The sequence below is a fragment of the Erinaceus europaeus genome, chromosome 15 (genome assembly GCF_950295315.1).
Source record: "Erinaceus europaeus chromosome 15, mEriEur2.1, whole genome shotgun sequence".
NCBI classification, from domain to species: domain Eukaryota; kingdom Metazoa; phylum Chordata; class Mammalia; order Eulipotyphla; family Erinaceidae; genus Erinaceus; species Erinaceus europaeus.
This window is the reverse complement of record NC_080176.1, coordinates 20,707,697-20,725,192: the sequence shown is the minus strand read 5'-3', so window position 1 is coordinate 20,725,192 and position 17,496 is coordinate 20,707,697. Positions and strand designations below refer to the sequence as shown.

The 17,496-nt window shown below is 40.7% G+C and overlaps 1 protein-coding gene across 2 annotated transcripts in view; it reads right to left on the bottom strand.

Moving 5' to 3' along the window:
• Window positions 1-17,496, bottom strand: part of TPST1 (tyrosylprotein sulfotransferase 1) — a 94,464-nt gene that overhangs the window by 36,894 nt on the left and 40,074 nt on the right. For both annotated transcript variants that reach the window (XM_060173135.1, XM_007530057.3), the window contains exon 2: window positions 5,067-6,007. In XM_060173135.1, the coding sequence (XP_060029118.1) occupies window positions 5,067-5,911 (845 nt within the window). In that variant the 5' untranslated portion in view covers window positions 5,912-6,007. The remainder of the gene's footprint in view (window positions 1-5,066; window positions 6,008-17,496) is intronic.

Below are 17,496 nucleotides of genomic sequence, written 5' to 3'. Positions count from 1 at the left end.
TAACAACTTCTGGGTCAAAGAGGAAATCAAGGAAGAAATCAAAATGTTCAGAGAGTTCAATGATAATGAAGACACAAGCTATCAAAATATTTGGGACACAGCTAAAGCACTCCTAAGAGGGAAGTTCATAGCTATACAAGCACACATTAGGAAACAAGAAAAAGCACAAATAAACAGCCTGATTGCACATCTTAAAGACCTAGAAGAAGAACAACAAAGGAACCCTAAAGCAACCAGAAGGACAGAAATCACTAAAGTTAGGGCAGAAATAAATAACATTGAGAATAGGAAAACCATACAAAAGATCAATGAAAGTAAATGTTGGTTCTTTGAAAGAGTAAACAAAATCGACAAACCTTTAGCCAGACTCACAAAAAAAAAGGAAAAGACCCAAATAAATCGAATACTAAATGAAAGAGGAGATATCACAACAGACACCGCAGAAATTCAACATATCCTGCGAGGCTTCTATGAACAACTATATGCCATCAAGCTAGAGAACCTGGAAGAAATGGACGATTTCCTAGATGCCTACCAAATTCCAAAACTAAGTCAAGAATAAGGGGATAACATGAACAGGCCCATCACAGCTAATGAAATTGAAACAGTTATCAAAAATCTCCCCAAAAATAAAAGTCCTGGACCAGATGGTTTTACAAATGAATTCTCCAAAACCTTCAAAGAAGAACTAATACCTCTACTTTTAAGTCTTCCAGAAGATTGAAGACACTGGAATACTCCCTGCCAGCTTCTATGAAGCCAACATCACCCTGATACCAAAAGCAGACAGGGACACAACCAAAAAAGAAAACTACAGACCAATATCTCTGATGAACATAGATGCGAAAATATTGAACAAAATTCTAGCCAACTGGATACAACAGTATATCAAAAAGATTGTTCATCATGACCAAATGGGGTTTATCCCAGGCATGCAAGGTTGGTTTAATATACGTAAATCAATCAATGTGATCCACCACATCAACAAAAGCAAGACCAAAAACCACATGGTCATATCAATAGATGCAGAGAAAGCCTTTGACAAAATACAACATCACTTTATGATCAAAACACTACAAAAAATGGGAATAGATGGAAAATTCCGGAAGATAGTGGAGTCTCTATATAGCAAACCTACAGCCAACATCATACTCAATGGTGAAAAACTGGAAGCATTTCCACTCAGATCAGGTACTAGACAGGGCTGCCCTCTATCAGCATTACTATTCAACATAGTGTTGGAAGTTCTTGCCATAGCAATCAGGCAGGAGCAAGGAATTAAAGGGATACAGATTGGAAGAGAAGAAGTCAAAAACTCTCCTTATTTGCAGATGACATGATAGTATACACAGAAAAACCTAAGGAATCCAGCAAGAAGCTTTTGGAAATCATCAGGCAATACAGTAATGTGTCAGGCTATAAAATTAACATTCAAAAGTCAGTGGCATTCCTCTATGCAAACACTAAGTTAGAAGAAATTGAAATCCAGAAATCAATTCTTTTTACTATAGCAACAAAAACAATAAAATATCTAGGAGTAAACCTAACCAAGGAAGTGAAAGACTTGTATACTGAAAATTATGAGTCACTACTCAAAGAAATTGAAAAAGACACAAAGAAGTGGAAAGATATTCCATGTTCATGGGTTGGAAGAATTAACATCATCAAAATGAATATATTACCCAGAGCCATCTACAAATTTAATGCTATCCCCATCAAGATCCCAAGCACATTTTTTAGGAGAATAGAACAAATGCTACAAATGTTTATCTGGAACCAGAAAAGACCTAGAATTGCCAAAACAGTCTTGAGAAAAAAGAACAGAACCGGAGGCATCACACTCCCAGATCTCAAACTGTACTATAGGGCCATTGTCATCAAAACTGCTTGATACTGGAACATGAATAGACACACTGACCAGTGGAATAGAATTGAGAGCCCAGAAATGAGGCCCCACACCTATGGACATCTAATCTTTGACAAAGGGCCCCAGACTATTACATGGGGAAAGCAGAGTCTCTTCAACAAATGGTGTTGGAAACAATGGGTTGAAACGTGCAGAAGAATGAAACTGAATCACTGTATTTCACCAAATACAAAAGTAAATTCCAAGTGGATCAAGGACTCTGATGTTAGACCACAAACTATCAAATACTTAGAGGAAAATATTGGCAGAACTCTTTTCCACATAAATTTTAAAGACATTTTCAATGAAACGAATCCAATTACAAAGAAGACTAAGGCAAGTATAAACCTATGGGACTACATCAAATTAAAAAGCTTCTTCACAGCAAAAGAAACCACTACCCAAACCAAGAGACCCCTCACAGAATGGGAGAAGATCTTTACATGCCATACATCAGATAAGAGTTTAATAACCAATATATATAAAGAGCTTGCCAGACTCAACAACAAGATAACAAATCACCCCATCCAAAAATGGGGGGAGGACTTGGACAGAATATTCACCACAGAAGAGATCCAAAAGGCTGAGAAACACATGAAAAAATGCTCCAAGTCTCTGATTGTCAGAGAAATGCAAATCAAGACAACAATGAGATACCACTTGACTCCTGTGAGAATGTCATACATCAGAAAAGGTAACAGCAGCAAATGCTGGAGAGGGTGTGGGGTCAAAGGAACCCTCCTGCACTGCTGGTGGGAATGCAAATTGGTCCAACCTCTGTGGAAAACAGTCTGGAGAACTCTCAGAAGGCTAGAAATGGACCTATCCTATGACCCTGCAATTCCTCTCCTGGGGATATATCCTAAGGAACCCAACACATCCATCCAAAAAGATCTGTGTACACATATGTTCTTGGCAGCACAATTTGTAATAGCCAAAACCTGGAAGCAACCCAGGTGTCCAACAACAGGTGAGTGGCTGAGCAAGTTGTGGTATATATACACAATGGAATACTACTCAGCTATAAAAAATGGTGACTTCACCGTTTTCAGCCGATCTTGGATGGACCTTGAAAAAAATCTTGTTGAGTGAAATAAGTCAGAAACAGAAGGATGAATATGGGATTATCTCACTCTCAGGCAGAAGTTGAAAAACAAGATCAGAAAAGAAAACACAAGTAGAACCTGAAATGGAATTGGCGTATTGCACCAAAGCAAAAGACTCTGGGGTGGGTGGGTGGGGAGGATACAGGTCCATGAAGGATGATAAATGACATCGTGGGGGTTGTATTGTTAAATGGGAAACTGGGGAATGTTATGCATGTACAAACTATTGTATTTACTGTTGGATGTAAAACATTAATTCCCCAATAAAGAAATAAATTTAAAAAAAAAGAAAAAAAAAAGCCTTTCATACCTGAAGCTCTGATGTCCCAGGTCCAATCCCTGGCACCACCATAAAGAGAGCTGAGCCATGCTTTGGTTAAATAAAAATAAATAAATAGATGAACAAGTCTATAATGAACCAGCCTGAAATAAAAAATAAAATAAAATAAAGCAAACTCATCAATGAGGATGAGAAGATAGCTCACTTAGCAGAGTGCACATGTGACCACGCACAGAGACTCAGGGTCAGGTCTCCTGGTCACCACATTGGAGCACCATTGCAAAGAGGAAGCTTCACAAGCAGTGGAGCCGTGCTGTGCTATGTATATGTATATGTATATGTATATGTATATGTATATGTGTATATATATGATTGTTGATTTATTAGATTTATTTATTAAATAGAGACAGAGAGAATTTGGGGGGTAGAGAAGAAGAGAGACAGATATCTACAGTCTTGCTTCATCACTCATGAAGCTTTCCCCCTGAAGGTGGGGACCAGGGGCTTGAACCAGCGTCCTTGAACCAGCGTCCTTGTGCACTGTGGTCTGTGCGCTTAACCAGGTGTGCCACGACCCGATCCCCTGTGGTGTATCTTTTTTATGTCTATACCTCTCCCTCTCTCACCCTCTGTACAAAAAAAATTGGATAGAGAGAATTGTGCAGGTGTGATGTTCCAGCCAAATAAAAAAGAGAAAGAAAAAGGAAAAGGAAAGAAAAAGAAAAAGAAGTAAGCCCCCCCTGCCAAATAATGATGTTTTTAACAAGATACATATCATTAAAAGTCCTTATCTCGGGAGTCAGGTGGTAGTGCAGCAGGTTAGGTGCAGGTTGCACAAAGCACAAGGACCAGCGGAAGGCTCCCCACCTGCAGGGGAGTCGCTTCACAGGCGGGGAAGCAGGTCTGCAGGTGTCTATCTTTCTCTCCCCCTCTCTGTCTTCCCCTCCTCTCTCCATTTCTCTCTGTCCCATCTAACAACGACAACATCAATAACAACAACAATAATAACTACCACAACAATAACAACAAGGGCAACAATAGGGAAAAGAAATATAAAAAAAATTTTTTAAAGGGTCCTTATCTCAGTCTTGCCAAATGAGGTAAATTATGTTAATGTGTTGAATTTTTAAATTGATAATATTTCATTTATTTTGATTTATGTTTTATATATTTTTATTATTTATGTATTAAATAGAGACAGAGAAATCAGGAGAGGAGGGGGGAGATAAAGAGGGAGAGACAAAGAGGAATACCTGCAGCACTGCTTCCTGAAGCTTTCCCTCTGCAGGTGGGGCCAGTGGGCTTGAACTGGGTCCTTGTACACTCAACCAGGTGGGCCACTAGCAGCCCCCCAAGAAAAACAACTTATCCATGAAGCTCTATCTGTTTCAGAAAATGCTGGAGTTTCCATATACACATATACACACATATGTGCATGTTTATCATTAGAATAGAAATAAATATTGGGTCAACCCAAGGGAGATCATGAGGCCAAAATATAAGTTATGACCTAAATGTACAACAAAACAGAGAGTCCAAGTAAATATATATTATATGGGAATATAGCATCAAAACAAAAAATTTAACTTCCAGGTGGGGGAGAGAACATCCTGGCTATGCAAAGAGACTCTCATGCCTAAGTTTCTAAAGGCCCTGGTTCCATTCTCCACATTACTATAGGCCAGAGCTGAGCAGTGCTCTGATAAGGAAACAAAACAAGCAAACAAAAACCAAGACATTTTGGTAAATAAATAAATAAATGACTTCGACTCACTTTGACAGAGATACACCTCCAGCTTTCCCAATCATCTCTTCATGGTGCAACACTGAGTGGTTCCAGGGAATATGGAGGAACTTCAAGAGTGTTCTCATCCACCGTTCAGGATGTAAGACAAGTTGTTCATAGTGAACCAGCATGCATTTTTTATAACCAACCTCTACGCACTGATTATACATGGTCTCTATGGCACGATTCCACTTGGTCAAACAGTCCCTATAGCTGTTCAGGTCGAATCCAGCTATGGTAACTTTTCGAGATATCATTGAATGTACAGAGGCCCGGCCATCGCGAACCATCAGGAGAAATTTGGCATTGGGGAACAATCGAGCAAGGTAGGTCAATGATTTCAAGGCGAAAGGATCTTTATTACATAAATAAGGAGCTGGCTCCCCGTGCTTGACTATGATCTCCAGTAAAAAGGCTTGCATGGCAGAGTCCAGCACTTCATCGGTGACGCCTGCTTCATCCAGGCGGATTTTCTCTTTACTGGACCGTGACCACATTTGCTTCAGGGCCAGGATTCGGGGGATGACTCTGGTTTCTTCTCCACAGCGCACATCAGGGTGTGCATCCAGCATGGCCCTCATGAGCGTGGTGCCACTCCGAGGCACACCTCCAATAAATATTAACGGCATATCTTTATGATAGGCAAAGGTTTTGTTGGTTTTGTTGCCTACGTTAGTTCGCACAGTGGTCTTTGTGTTCTCCAGTTTCAGAGGCTGACTACGTTCTTCTATTCGGTGATGGCATTCCATGGCATGTTGGCCCAAGTAAAAAACAGTCACAGAACTAATCACAAGACATGCCAATAGTAGGTTCTGCTTCAGCTTCCCGACCATCTTGATGTAGTGATTATTAGACAGATATTTTGCTTAAAACGACTTGGAGAAAATGTTCAGGCCATGGAGAACGTACTTCAGAAAGATGATCAGTATCTAATAAGAAAAGGGAGAAGTTATCTAAGCATCATATTCAGGTTATTTATTGACTAGTCATCAGTCATCACTATTACACTGTGTCTACATTTTAACTAGAAAGAAGCAGAGGGGATATATCTTAAGGAACCCAATGCACCCATCCAAAAAGATTTGTGTACTCATGTTCTTAGCAGCACAATTTGTAATAGCCAAAACCTGGAAGCAACCCAGATGTCCAACAACGGATGAGTGGCTGAGCAAGTTGTGGTCTATATACACAATGGAATACTACTCAGCTATTGAAAAACGGTGACTTTGGGAGCCAGGGGTAGCGCAGTGGGTTAAGCGCACATGGCGCAAAGCGCAAGGACCGCGTAAGGATCCTGGTTTGAGCCCTCAGCTCCCTACCTGCAGGGGAGTCGCTTCACAGGTGGTGAAGCAGGTCTGTCTGCAGGTGTCTATCTTTCCTTTCCCCTTTCTATCTCCCCCTCTTCTCTCCATTTCTCCCTGTCATATCCAACAACAATGACATTAATAATAACTACAACAATAAAACAACAAGGGCAACAAAAGGGAATAAATAAATAAATATTAAAAAAACCCGGTGACTTCATTGTTTTCAGCCAATCTTGGATGGATCTTGAAAAGTTCATGTTGAGTGAAATAAGTCAGAAACAGAAGGATGAGTATGGGATGATCTCACTCTCAGGTAGAAGTTGAAAAACAAGATCAGAAGAGAAAACACAAGTAAAACCTGAACTGGAATTGGCGTATTGCACCAAAGTAAAAGACTCTGGGGTGGGGTGGGGGGGAGAATACAGGTCCAAAAAGGATGACAGAGGACCTAGTGGGGGTTGTTTTGTTACATGGAAAACTGAGAGATGTTATGCATGTACAAACTATTGTATTTACTCTTGAATGTAAAACATTAATTCCCCAATAAAGAAAAGGAAGGAAAGAAAGAGAGAAAAAAGAGAAAGAAAGAAGCAGGGGCCAGGCAGTGGCACACCTGGTTAAGCGCACACATTATATTGCACAAGGTCCCAGGTTCAAGCCCCTGGTCCCCGCCTGTAGGGGGAAAACTACACAAGTGGTGAAGTAGGGCTGCAGGTGTCTCTCTGTCTTCCTCTCCCTCTCTATCTCCCCCACTCCTCTCAATTTCTCTCTATCTCTATCCAATAATAAATAAGTAAAAATATTTAAAAAAAGAAAGAAGCAGAGGCAGCCTAACCCTCTCTTAGAATACAAGTATACATACAAATTCAAGCAAAAAAATCAATCAACATTAAAGTCAGAAACTGTTCTTACTGTAATAACTCTAAAGTCACATGCTTTGCAGAATGGAATACAAAACTATCCCTATCAATGAACCGCACAAATGTACTTACTTAGTTTTATGCAAATATAAAATGTGCCCAACTATATCTGAAATCTAACCCAAAGCTCATCTCTGGTATTTTTTTTTTTAAAGACCACTGAGAGCAGTGGATTTTTTTTTAAATATTTTTTTTGTAATTTTATTTATTTATCTTCCCTTTTGTTGCCCTTGTTGTCTTTTTTTATTGTTGTTGTAGTTGATGTCGTCGTTGTTGGATAGGACAGAGAGAAATGGAGAGAGGAGGGGAAGACAGAGAGGAGGAAAGACAGACACCGGCAGATCTGCTTCACCGCCTGTGAAGCGACTCCCCTGCAGGTGGGGAGCCGGGGGCTCGAACCGGGATCCTCATGCCGGTCCTTGCGCTTAGCGCCACCTGCGCTTAACCTGCTGCGCTACCGCCTGGCTCCCCTGGTATTTTTTTCTAAGAGGTCATTATCTGCACATTCTAAAATAAAGATCTGTACAACTTACAGATCTTTAACACAGATTCGGCTTATTCATTCCACAAATTAGTTATCTAGGTGTTATAGGTCTGACGTTTGAGTGTGGTACAGGATAAACTTTGCAAAGAACAGACCTGCAGTGACCACTGCTCTCGAGAGACAAAATCTTGAGGGAAAGATGTACAATGATAGTAAAATGCGCTCAATATCTTAAGATAGAAACAAAGGCACAGTAGACATATACGGAGAAGCAAGGGAGTCAGGCAGTAGCGCAGCGGGTTAAATGCACGTGGTGTGAAGCGCAAGGACCGGCATAAGGATCTTGGTTTGAGCCCCCGGCTCCCCACCTGCAGGGGAGACGCTTCACAGGCGGTGAAGCAGGTCTGCAGGTGTCTGTCTTTCTCTCCCCCTCTCTGTCTTCCCCTCCTCTCTCCATTTCTTTCTGCCCTATCTAACAATGACAACATCAATAACAATAACAGCTACAAAAACAATAAAAAACAAGGGCAACAAAATGGAAAATAAAGAAATGAAATAAAATAAAAGAGAGAGAGAAGCAGAAGTCTGCCTGTGAAAGCTGTCAAAGTCATAAAATGAGGCGGGGGGGGGTTACTGTAAGCAATAAGAACTTGTATGCAAAGGCACAATGACAGGACCTAAGGCAGCAGGATCAGGTAAAGTCATCGCTCACGATGCAAGTCTGCATGCAGAGTGTATGTGTGAGGGACAGTCATGTGGTCTTCCAAGGGACAGATGAGACTAGGCCATACAGAACGTGTAAGCTGTTACCAAAGATGTGGATGCACAGAACTAGGGACATGCAGGTAAAATATGGGGACTACTAGTTTAAGTGAAGCAGATAGATGGTAATCAGACTATGTTTAAACTTTAAACAATCATAGTGATTAATTTTTACATGTCAAGTTGGCTATCCTAACATGCCCAGTGTTTGGGCCAAATATCAGTCTAGACAGTTGTTGTAAAAGCATTTGATAGATGTGATTAACACTGGGAATCAACAGACTCTGAGTAGAGCAGGTTACCCCCCTAAATCAACATTTCCTCTATAGCAGGATACTGAAGTTTAAAAAAAAACTTAATAAAAAACTAAAGTAACGGAGACGATGCAGTAATGGAATAAAAATAGACACACAAATGAACAGAATAAAACTGCAAGTCCAAACCCGATCTTTATTTACCATCTATTAATCTTTGACAGTGTTGCCATGACACGAGTGAGGGAAGAACAGTCTTTTCAGCAAATGGTGTTGGGACAAACTGGATATCCACTTGCAAAATAAAGAAGATCAGTCTCTACCTCATACCACTCATTAAACTCAAAATCCACTAGAGACCCAGATAAAAGACCTGAAACTAATAATAGTTGTGCAAAGAGACTCTTGTGCCTAAGGCTCCAAAGTCCCAGGTTCAATCCCTGGCACCACCATAAGCCAGAACTGATAAGTGCTCTGGTAAAAAATCAATAGGGGGTTAGGTGGTGGCGCACCTGGCTGAGTGCATGTTACCATGTACAAGGAACTGGGTTCAAGCCCCCAGTCCCATCTGCAGGAGGAAAGCTTTGCAAGTGGTGAAGCAATGTTGCAGATGTCCTCTCTCTCTCTCTCCCTTTCTATCTCCCGCACCCCTTGATTTTTGGCTGTCTCTATCAAAGAAATAAAGATAATAAGAACATTTAAAAATAAGGCTTGAAACTATAAAGCTCTAAGAAGAAAACAAAATGTGCATCTTTGTGTTGTGTTAAAACACAAAAGATAGGGAGTCGGGTGGTAGCACAGTGGGTTAAGCACACGTGGCGCAAAGCACAAGGACCAGTGTAAAGATCCCGGTTCAAGCCCCCCAGCTCCCCACAGAGGAGTCGCTTCACAGGCGGTGAAGCAGGTCTGCAGGTGTCTGTCATTCTCTCCCCCTCTCTGTCTTCCCTTCCTCTCTCCATTTCTCTCTGTCCTATCTAAAAAAAAAAGAACAGAAAGAGGAAGCACCACTTTCTGTTTAAAAAAACACACAAAAGATAAAGAAAAACCAAATGACCTAACAAATGACTTAACAAATGACAAAAAACAAATAACTTAAACTTTGTCAAAATTAAAACCATTTGTTTCAGGAAAAAAAAAAAAACCCTGAATTTCAAAGGATACTATTCCTAAAAGTGAAAGGCAAACAAAAGAAAGAGAGAAAATAAGAAAAGGAAATCAGAATATATGCAGAGCTATTATTAATTCAACAATAAGCACAAACAGTTCAATTAAAAACTGGGCAAAGACAATTATCCAAAGAAGATAAATAATCAATAAGCACATAAAAAGATATTCATCTCAGGGGGCCAGGTGGTGGTGCACCAGTTAAGAGCACATAGTACTAAGTGCCAGGTCAAGGTCCAATGCGAGGATCCAGGTTCGAGCTCTGGCTCCCCACCTGCAGGAGGGGACACTTCACAAATGGTGAAGCATGTCTGCAGGTATCTATCTTCCTACCTACCCCTCTCCTCTCAATTTCTCTCTGTCATATTCATATAGCAGTAACTATAATAATAAATGGCCACCAGGAGCAGTGGATTCAAAGTGCTGGTACTGAACCCCAGTGATAATATTGGAGGGGGAAAAAGATAGTCATTCTCTAGTCTTCAGGAAAAAAATCAATGTGATACCACTTCACATGTACTAGATGACTTAAAATAAACAAAGATATGGAGAAACTGGGACTTTCATGTAATGCTGGAAGGTGGGACTATAAAATTGTGCAGCCATTTAAGGAAACCGCTTAGAAAAAAATAACTAAAAACAAAAATAAAAAATAGCTGAAGACAGATGGGGCAGGCAGATAACATAATGGTTACGCAAAACTCTTTCCTGCCTGAGTTTTCTGAGCATCCACGTTCAACAGTACTTCAGTCTCGCCTCTCTGTCCCTCACCCTTTTCCCTCTCTTGTCCTCTCTCCTTCCTCTCTTCTGCTTTTCTATTTCTGTCATCTTCTCTAAACTAGTAAAAAGTGAAAAGAAAACACAAAACACTAGGTCCAGTAGGCTGTGCAGAAGTATCACACATGTGCACCTTGAGAACTGAAAGAATATGTGTCCATTAAAATGTCTTTAACTTGTTTAAAAATGTTCACTGGGGGCCAGGTAGTGGCTCACCTGATTGAACACACATTACAATATGCAAGGACCTGGGTTCGAGCCCCTGCTCCCTACCTGCGGGGGGAAAGCTTTGCAAGTGGTGAAGCAGTGTTGCAGGTGTCTCTGTCTCTCTCCCTCTCTATCACTCCCTTCCCTCTTGATTTCTAGCTGTCTCTATTCAATAAATAAATAAATATTTTAAAAGATTAAAAAAAAAAACATTCACTGCATTATTAATCTCAGCCCCAAAGTAGCAAGAACACAAATGTTCACTAACTGATAAATGGGTAAAAGATAGTGTAGCCATACAATGGAAGTATTATTAAGTCTTAAAAACAAAGGACATACTGACGGATGCTACAGTGTGAGTGACCCTACAAAATATTCTGCTAAGGGGTTGGGAGATAGCTCATTCAGTAGAAAGCCTGCTTCATTAGCCCCTGGCCACCAGGTAGGAGCAACACGCAGAAGGGGAAGCTTCCTGAGAAGTGGAACAGAGCTATTATTGTCACCTTCTCTCTCATTCTCTACCTGGGTAGGGGTGGGGGGAGTCTGTCAAGAACAGTGGAATTCTATAGCATGAAGACCTAGCACAGCTCTGGCATAAATATGTATATGTACATATAGATCTATATTGTCTGAAGTCACTAACAGAAGACTACACACTGTATAATTCCACTCTGATGACATTTCCAGACAGGAAAATTAACAGTTGCCTAGGCTTGAAAGGAAGACAGAAATGACGACTGTGGCTTCTTTTGAGGGGTGATAAAAAATGATGTAAATAAGGGGCCCTGTGGTAGAGCAGCAGGTTAAGCACACATGGCCTGAAGCCAAGGACCGGCCTAAGGATCCTGTTTGAGCCCCTGCTCCCCACCTTCAGGGGAATCACTCCACAAGCGGTGAAGCAGGTCTGCAGGTGTCTATCTTTCTCTCCCCCATTCCATATCCTCCTCCTCTCTCCATTTCTCTCTGTCCTATCCAACAGCAACAACAGCAGCAGCAACAATTACAAAAAATAAAATAATAGCAACAACAATAACGGGGGGAAAAGATGGTCACTGGGAGCTGTGGATTTGTGGTGTTGGCACTGAGCTCCAGCAATAACTCTGGAGGCAAATAAAATAAAATAAAATAAATGATGTGAATACAGACTATGGGGATTTTATGGTCTGTGGGTTATATCTCAATAATATTGTTTTTAATTACTATACACCTAAAAGGAAAGACTAAAATAAAAAAAAATACTGGCAATATCAAGTATTGCTGAAGAAGAGACTCATACACAATGAGACATCCACTCTGAGAAAATATTGGTAGTTTCCAATAAAGATAAACATGTGTTCACCATGTACTCCAGCAGTCTCACTTGTTCTGAGCATCTATCTCAGAGAAACAAAAGTTACATCCAAAGAAAGCCTGCACATGAGTGTCTCTAAAAGCTCTATTCATAGTTACAAAGAAAGGAAAATTAAAAAAAAAAAAACCCAAGTGCTTTTCAGTGCCTTTCTTTTTATTTTATTTTATTTTATTTATTTATTCCCTTTGTTGTAGCTATTGTTGTTGTTTTGTTATTGATGTCATCGTTGTTGGATAGGACAGAGAGAAATGGAGAGAGGAGGGGAAGACAGAGAGGGGGAGAGAAAGACAGACACCTGCAGACCTGCTTCACCGCCAGTGAAGCGACTCCCCTGCAGGTGGGGAGCAAGGGGTTCTAACCGGGATCCTTAAGCCGGTCCATTAACGCTTTGCGCCACGTGTGCTTAACCCTGGTGCACTACCGCCCAACTCCCCTTCAGTGCCTTTCAATGCAGTCCATTTGCTGCTAGAAATCCCATAGTAAAGAAGAAACAAACTCGTGATCCATGAAGCCATTTCATTAGTGGCAGAGGCCATCGACTAAGTAAGTGGAGAAGTCAGCCTCACAATCATGTCTATTCACAGACTATTCTCAGAAAAAGACAAAAACTACAGATCAACAGATGCCAGAGAGCTGTAACTCGAAAGACAAAACACAAGTGAATTTTCTATGGCAAATGAAGTATTCTGTGAGAGTATCTGATCCAAGAACCAAGAAATGCACCAAGGAATTGTACCTTCAGTAATGTCAATTTGACCACATAATACAATTTTAAAACAAAAATGTTTGTTTTAAACAACTCCTGAATTGGCCTTTTAATTTTCTTTCTTTTTTAAAATCTCATAAAGAAGAGGGAGAGAAGGGCTACAGCGGTGTTACAGCAGACAGGAAGGACGTAGCAAGTAACACTTCAGTCTGCGGAGGACACTGTATGGTGTTAGCGGGCCCAGCTGAGCTACTGAACCCTGAGTACTGAACCCTGAGTAAGATTGCACAGGGGATTTTATCTGCCTCAAGGCTGGAAATGGGACCAAAGGTGGGAGTTTTGAATTGTGAATTTTAAATTCATGGCAGGAAGTGAGTTACAGACGCAAAAGCATTTTCAGTTAGAAAGGGGGAGGGTCTCACATTGAGTCACGTCTGTGTCTTATCTCTGGAACCTGGAGGTTCCAGTAGAGGCAGCTCTGCTTATCAGATAGATTGGGTAATTAAACCCAGGGTTGCTGGTTTATTCACATAGCTGGGGAAGGGGACTAATCACCAGTCAGGCCACTTCACAATGAGACCCAGGGCCCCCGAAATTCTCACCATCACTGGGGTGTGGGGCCTTCCTATAGACATGGAGCTTCCCCTAGTGCTATGGCACTCTCATGTGGCACCAGACTTCATGTGTGGTAAGGTGTGTACTCTCCCCAGTGAACTAGCTCCTGGCCCCTAAATGATTTAATCAAGAGAAATATACAAGGGAATTTGAGGAAGGATTAGACAGAGGACAGAATCCCAAGAATAGAAAAGTTTCTGATCCTCAATCTCCCAATAATGTTTCACCAATTAGTGGTGACAGGAACACATTAATAATGGGTCTTAGTGAAACAGTGACCCTAGAAGGTGACCTCGTCCCCTCCATTTAACAGACATGTAAATGAAATAAAAAGTAAGCTGATTCTGAAGAGAAGTAAAACCAAATTCACTCAGTGAAGCAACGAGAACTACTGTTGGGTTGGTTTCACTTTAGACAAGTATGTAAGAACGACTTCTCTGTGTGGGCACTGGGTTCCACCTGGCCTGTCTCAAGAAAGAAGGGCAGAGATCACCCTGGTAAAGCGCAGCTCTGCAATACTACTCCGAGCTGTCCGTGTTTTAAATTACATTTAAACCACCAATTCTTCATATTATTTACTTGATTCGCTTCAGGTTTTTTTTTTTTTTAAGTTAATGTTATTTATTAGAAAGAGAGAGAAGCCAGGGCATCACTCCGGTACACGTAGTGTCAGGGATCAAGTAAGTCCTATGCTCTATCCACTGAGCAATTTCCCCAGCACTATATTTACTTAAAAAAAATTTTTTTGGGGGGGGAGTCAGGCAGTAGCACAGCGGGTTAAGCGCATGTGGTGCAAAGCACAAGGACCAGCCTAAGGATCCCAGTTTGAGCCCCCGGCTCCCCACCTGCAGGGGAGTCGCTTCACAGGCGGTGAAGCAGGTCTGCAGGTGTCTGTCTTTCTCTCCCCGCTCTGTCTTCCCCTCCTCCCTCCATCTCTCTCTGTCCTATCCAACAACAATGACACCACCACCACCAACAACAACAATAACTATAACACTAAAACAACAAGGGCAACAAAAGGGAATAAATAAAGAAATATTAAAAAAAATTTTTTTTAACATATGTCTGTGACCATTTGGATCTCCTTTGTCTATGGCCATACCACCCTGAACACGCCCGATCTCATCTGGATCTCTTATTTGGTGAGTATTCTTTTTTTTTTTTTTTAATTTCTTTATTGGGGAAATAATGTTTTACATTCGACAGTAAATACAATAGTTTGTACATGTATAACATTTCTCAGTTTTCCATATAACAATACAACCCCCACTAGGTCCTCTGAAGGACCTGTATGCTCCCCCGGCCCCTCCACCCACCTCAGAGTCTTTTACTTTGGTGCAATAAACCATTAGGAGAATATTCTGTTCATATCCTCTTCCCACATTTGGATGGTGGAGGAAATGCAAATTTAGACAACAATAGGTAGCACTTCACTCCTGTGAGGATGTCATACATCAAAAAGGATAGTAACAACAAATGCTGGAGAGGCTGCAGGGGTAGAGGAACCCTCCTGCACTGCTGGTGGGAATGTAAACTGGCGTAAACCCTGTGGAGAGCAGTCTGGAGAACTCTCAGAAGACTAGAAGCAGACCTATCCTATGACCCTGTAATTCCTCTCCTGGAGATATATCCTAAGGAATCCAACAACCCATCCAAAAAAAAATATGTCTATATTTATGTTCATAGCAGCATGATTTGTTTTTGTTTTTAATTTTTTTATATTTATTTTATTTATTTATTCCCTTTTATTGCCCTTGTTGTTTTATTGTTGTAGTTATTATTGTTGTTGTTGTTGGATAGGACAGAGAGAAATGGAGAGAGGGAGGGGAAGACAGAGAGGAGGAGAGAAAGACACCAGCAGACCTGCTTCACCGCCTGTGAAGCGATTCCCCTGCAGGTGGGGAGCCGGGGTTCGAACCGGGACCCTTATGCCGGTCCTTGTGCTTTGCGCCACCTGCGCTTAGCCCGCTGCACTACAGCCCGACTCCCAGCAGCATGATTTGTAATAGCCAAAACCTGGAAACAATCCAGGTGTCCAACAACAGATGAGTGGTTGAGCAAGGTGTGGTATATCAACATAATGGAATATGATTCAGCTACTAAAAAATGGTGAATTCACCTTCTTCCCCTCATTTTGGATGGAGTTTGAAGCAATCATATTAAGTGAGATAAGTCAGAAAAAGAAGGATGACTATGAAATGATCTCACTCATGGACAGAAGTTGAGAAGTAAGAACAGAAAGGGAAACACAAAGCAGAACATGGACTGTGTTTGGTGTATTGCACCAAAGCGAAGGGCTCTGGGTGGGTGGGGAGACAGACTATCAGGTGCATGATGCTGGAGGAAGACCTAGGTGGGGGCTGAGAGTGTTTTGCAAAAAAAATCAGAAAATCCTATACATATACCAACAACTGTATTTACTATAGGCAATTCCCCCAGAATAAAAATCATTTTTAAAAAATAAGTATTCATGACTAAAAAAAATACACCATGATAACATATCTTTGTATAGATGGTTATCTTCTTTTAAAACTAAATTTTTAGAAGAAGAATTGCTAGGTGAGTATGTATGGGATAGGCTTGATTTAAAGCATTTAATACATATTTGATTAGTCCTTCTCTCAAATTTACACCCAAATCTGACAAATATATACATCGACGGGTTTGCCTTCAATATAGTCAGAATCTGAGCCCTCAGTACACTCACTAGCATCATTCACATACATTCACTAGCATCATTCACATCTTTCACCAAGTTTACTGACAAGTATTATACATATATATATATATACATATATATTATACATATATATATTCTATATCTATTCCTGTCTTCTACAATGTATTCTCAACAGCCTCAGGATTGTTTTTAAGTGGAAAAAAAAATCATCTCACTGATCAAAGCCTGGCAGTGTTTTCTCAAATAGTCTTGAAAAGACTTTTTTTTTAATTATATATTTTTTTATTTTTCCTTTTTGTTGCCCTTATTTTTGTTATTGTTGTTGTAGTTATTATTGTTGTTATTGATGTCATTGTGGTTGGTTGGATAGGACAGAGAGAAATGGAGAGAGAAAGGGAAGACAGAGAAGGGGAGAGAAAGATAGACACCTGCACACCTGCTTCACTGACTATGAAGCAACACCCCTGCAGGTGGGGAGCTGGGGGCTTGAACCAGGAGCCTTAAGCCGGTCCTTGCACTTTGCGCCACATGTGCTTAACCCACTGCGCTACGGCCCAACTCCTGAAAAGACAATTTTAAGACATCTAACAATAATCTACATTAAAGTTCTTTTTCTTTTCTTTTTTAAAAATTTCTTTATTGGGGAATTAATGTTTTCCATTCGACAGTAAATACAATAGTTTGTAAATGCATAACATTCCCCAGTTTCCCATATAACAATACAACCCCCACTAGGTCCTCTGCATCCTTCTTGGGCCTGTATTCCCCACCCACCCACCCCAGAGACTTTCACTTTGGTGCAATACGACTGTTTCTTTTCTTAATTGTATCAGAAATCACTACAGGTTAATCTGTAAAGAATATAATACATATGTAGTGGTCTGAGAGGTGGTATAGTTAAGATTCTTAAGCATGAGGTCCTGAGTTCGATCCCCAGCAGCATATGTACCCAGAGTGATGCCTGGGTTGTTCTCTCTCTCTCTTCTAGACCTGGAGTGTTCTCTCTCTCTTCTTCTAGACCTCTCATTAATACATAAAGTTTCATAAAGACTTAACTGAAGGTAGCTCCCTCTTCACTGAAGAACAACTTACAGAAAAAGAAAACCTTCCATCTATCCAAGCACATTTGATAGTTCTGCTCATTAACACAACTTGCTGTTCTTTTTTCCCCTCAAGTTTTCATTTCTGTTA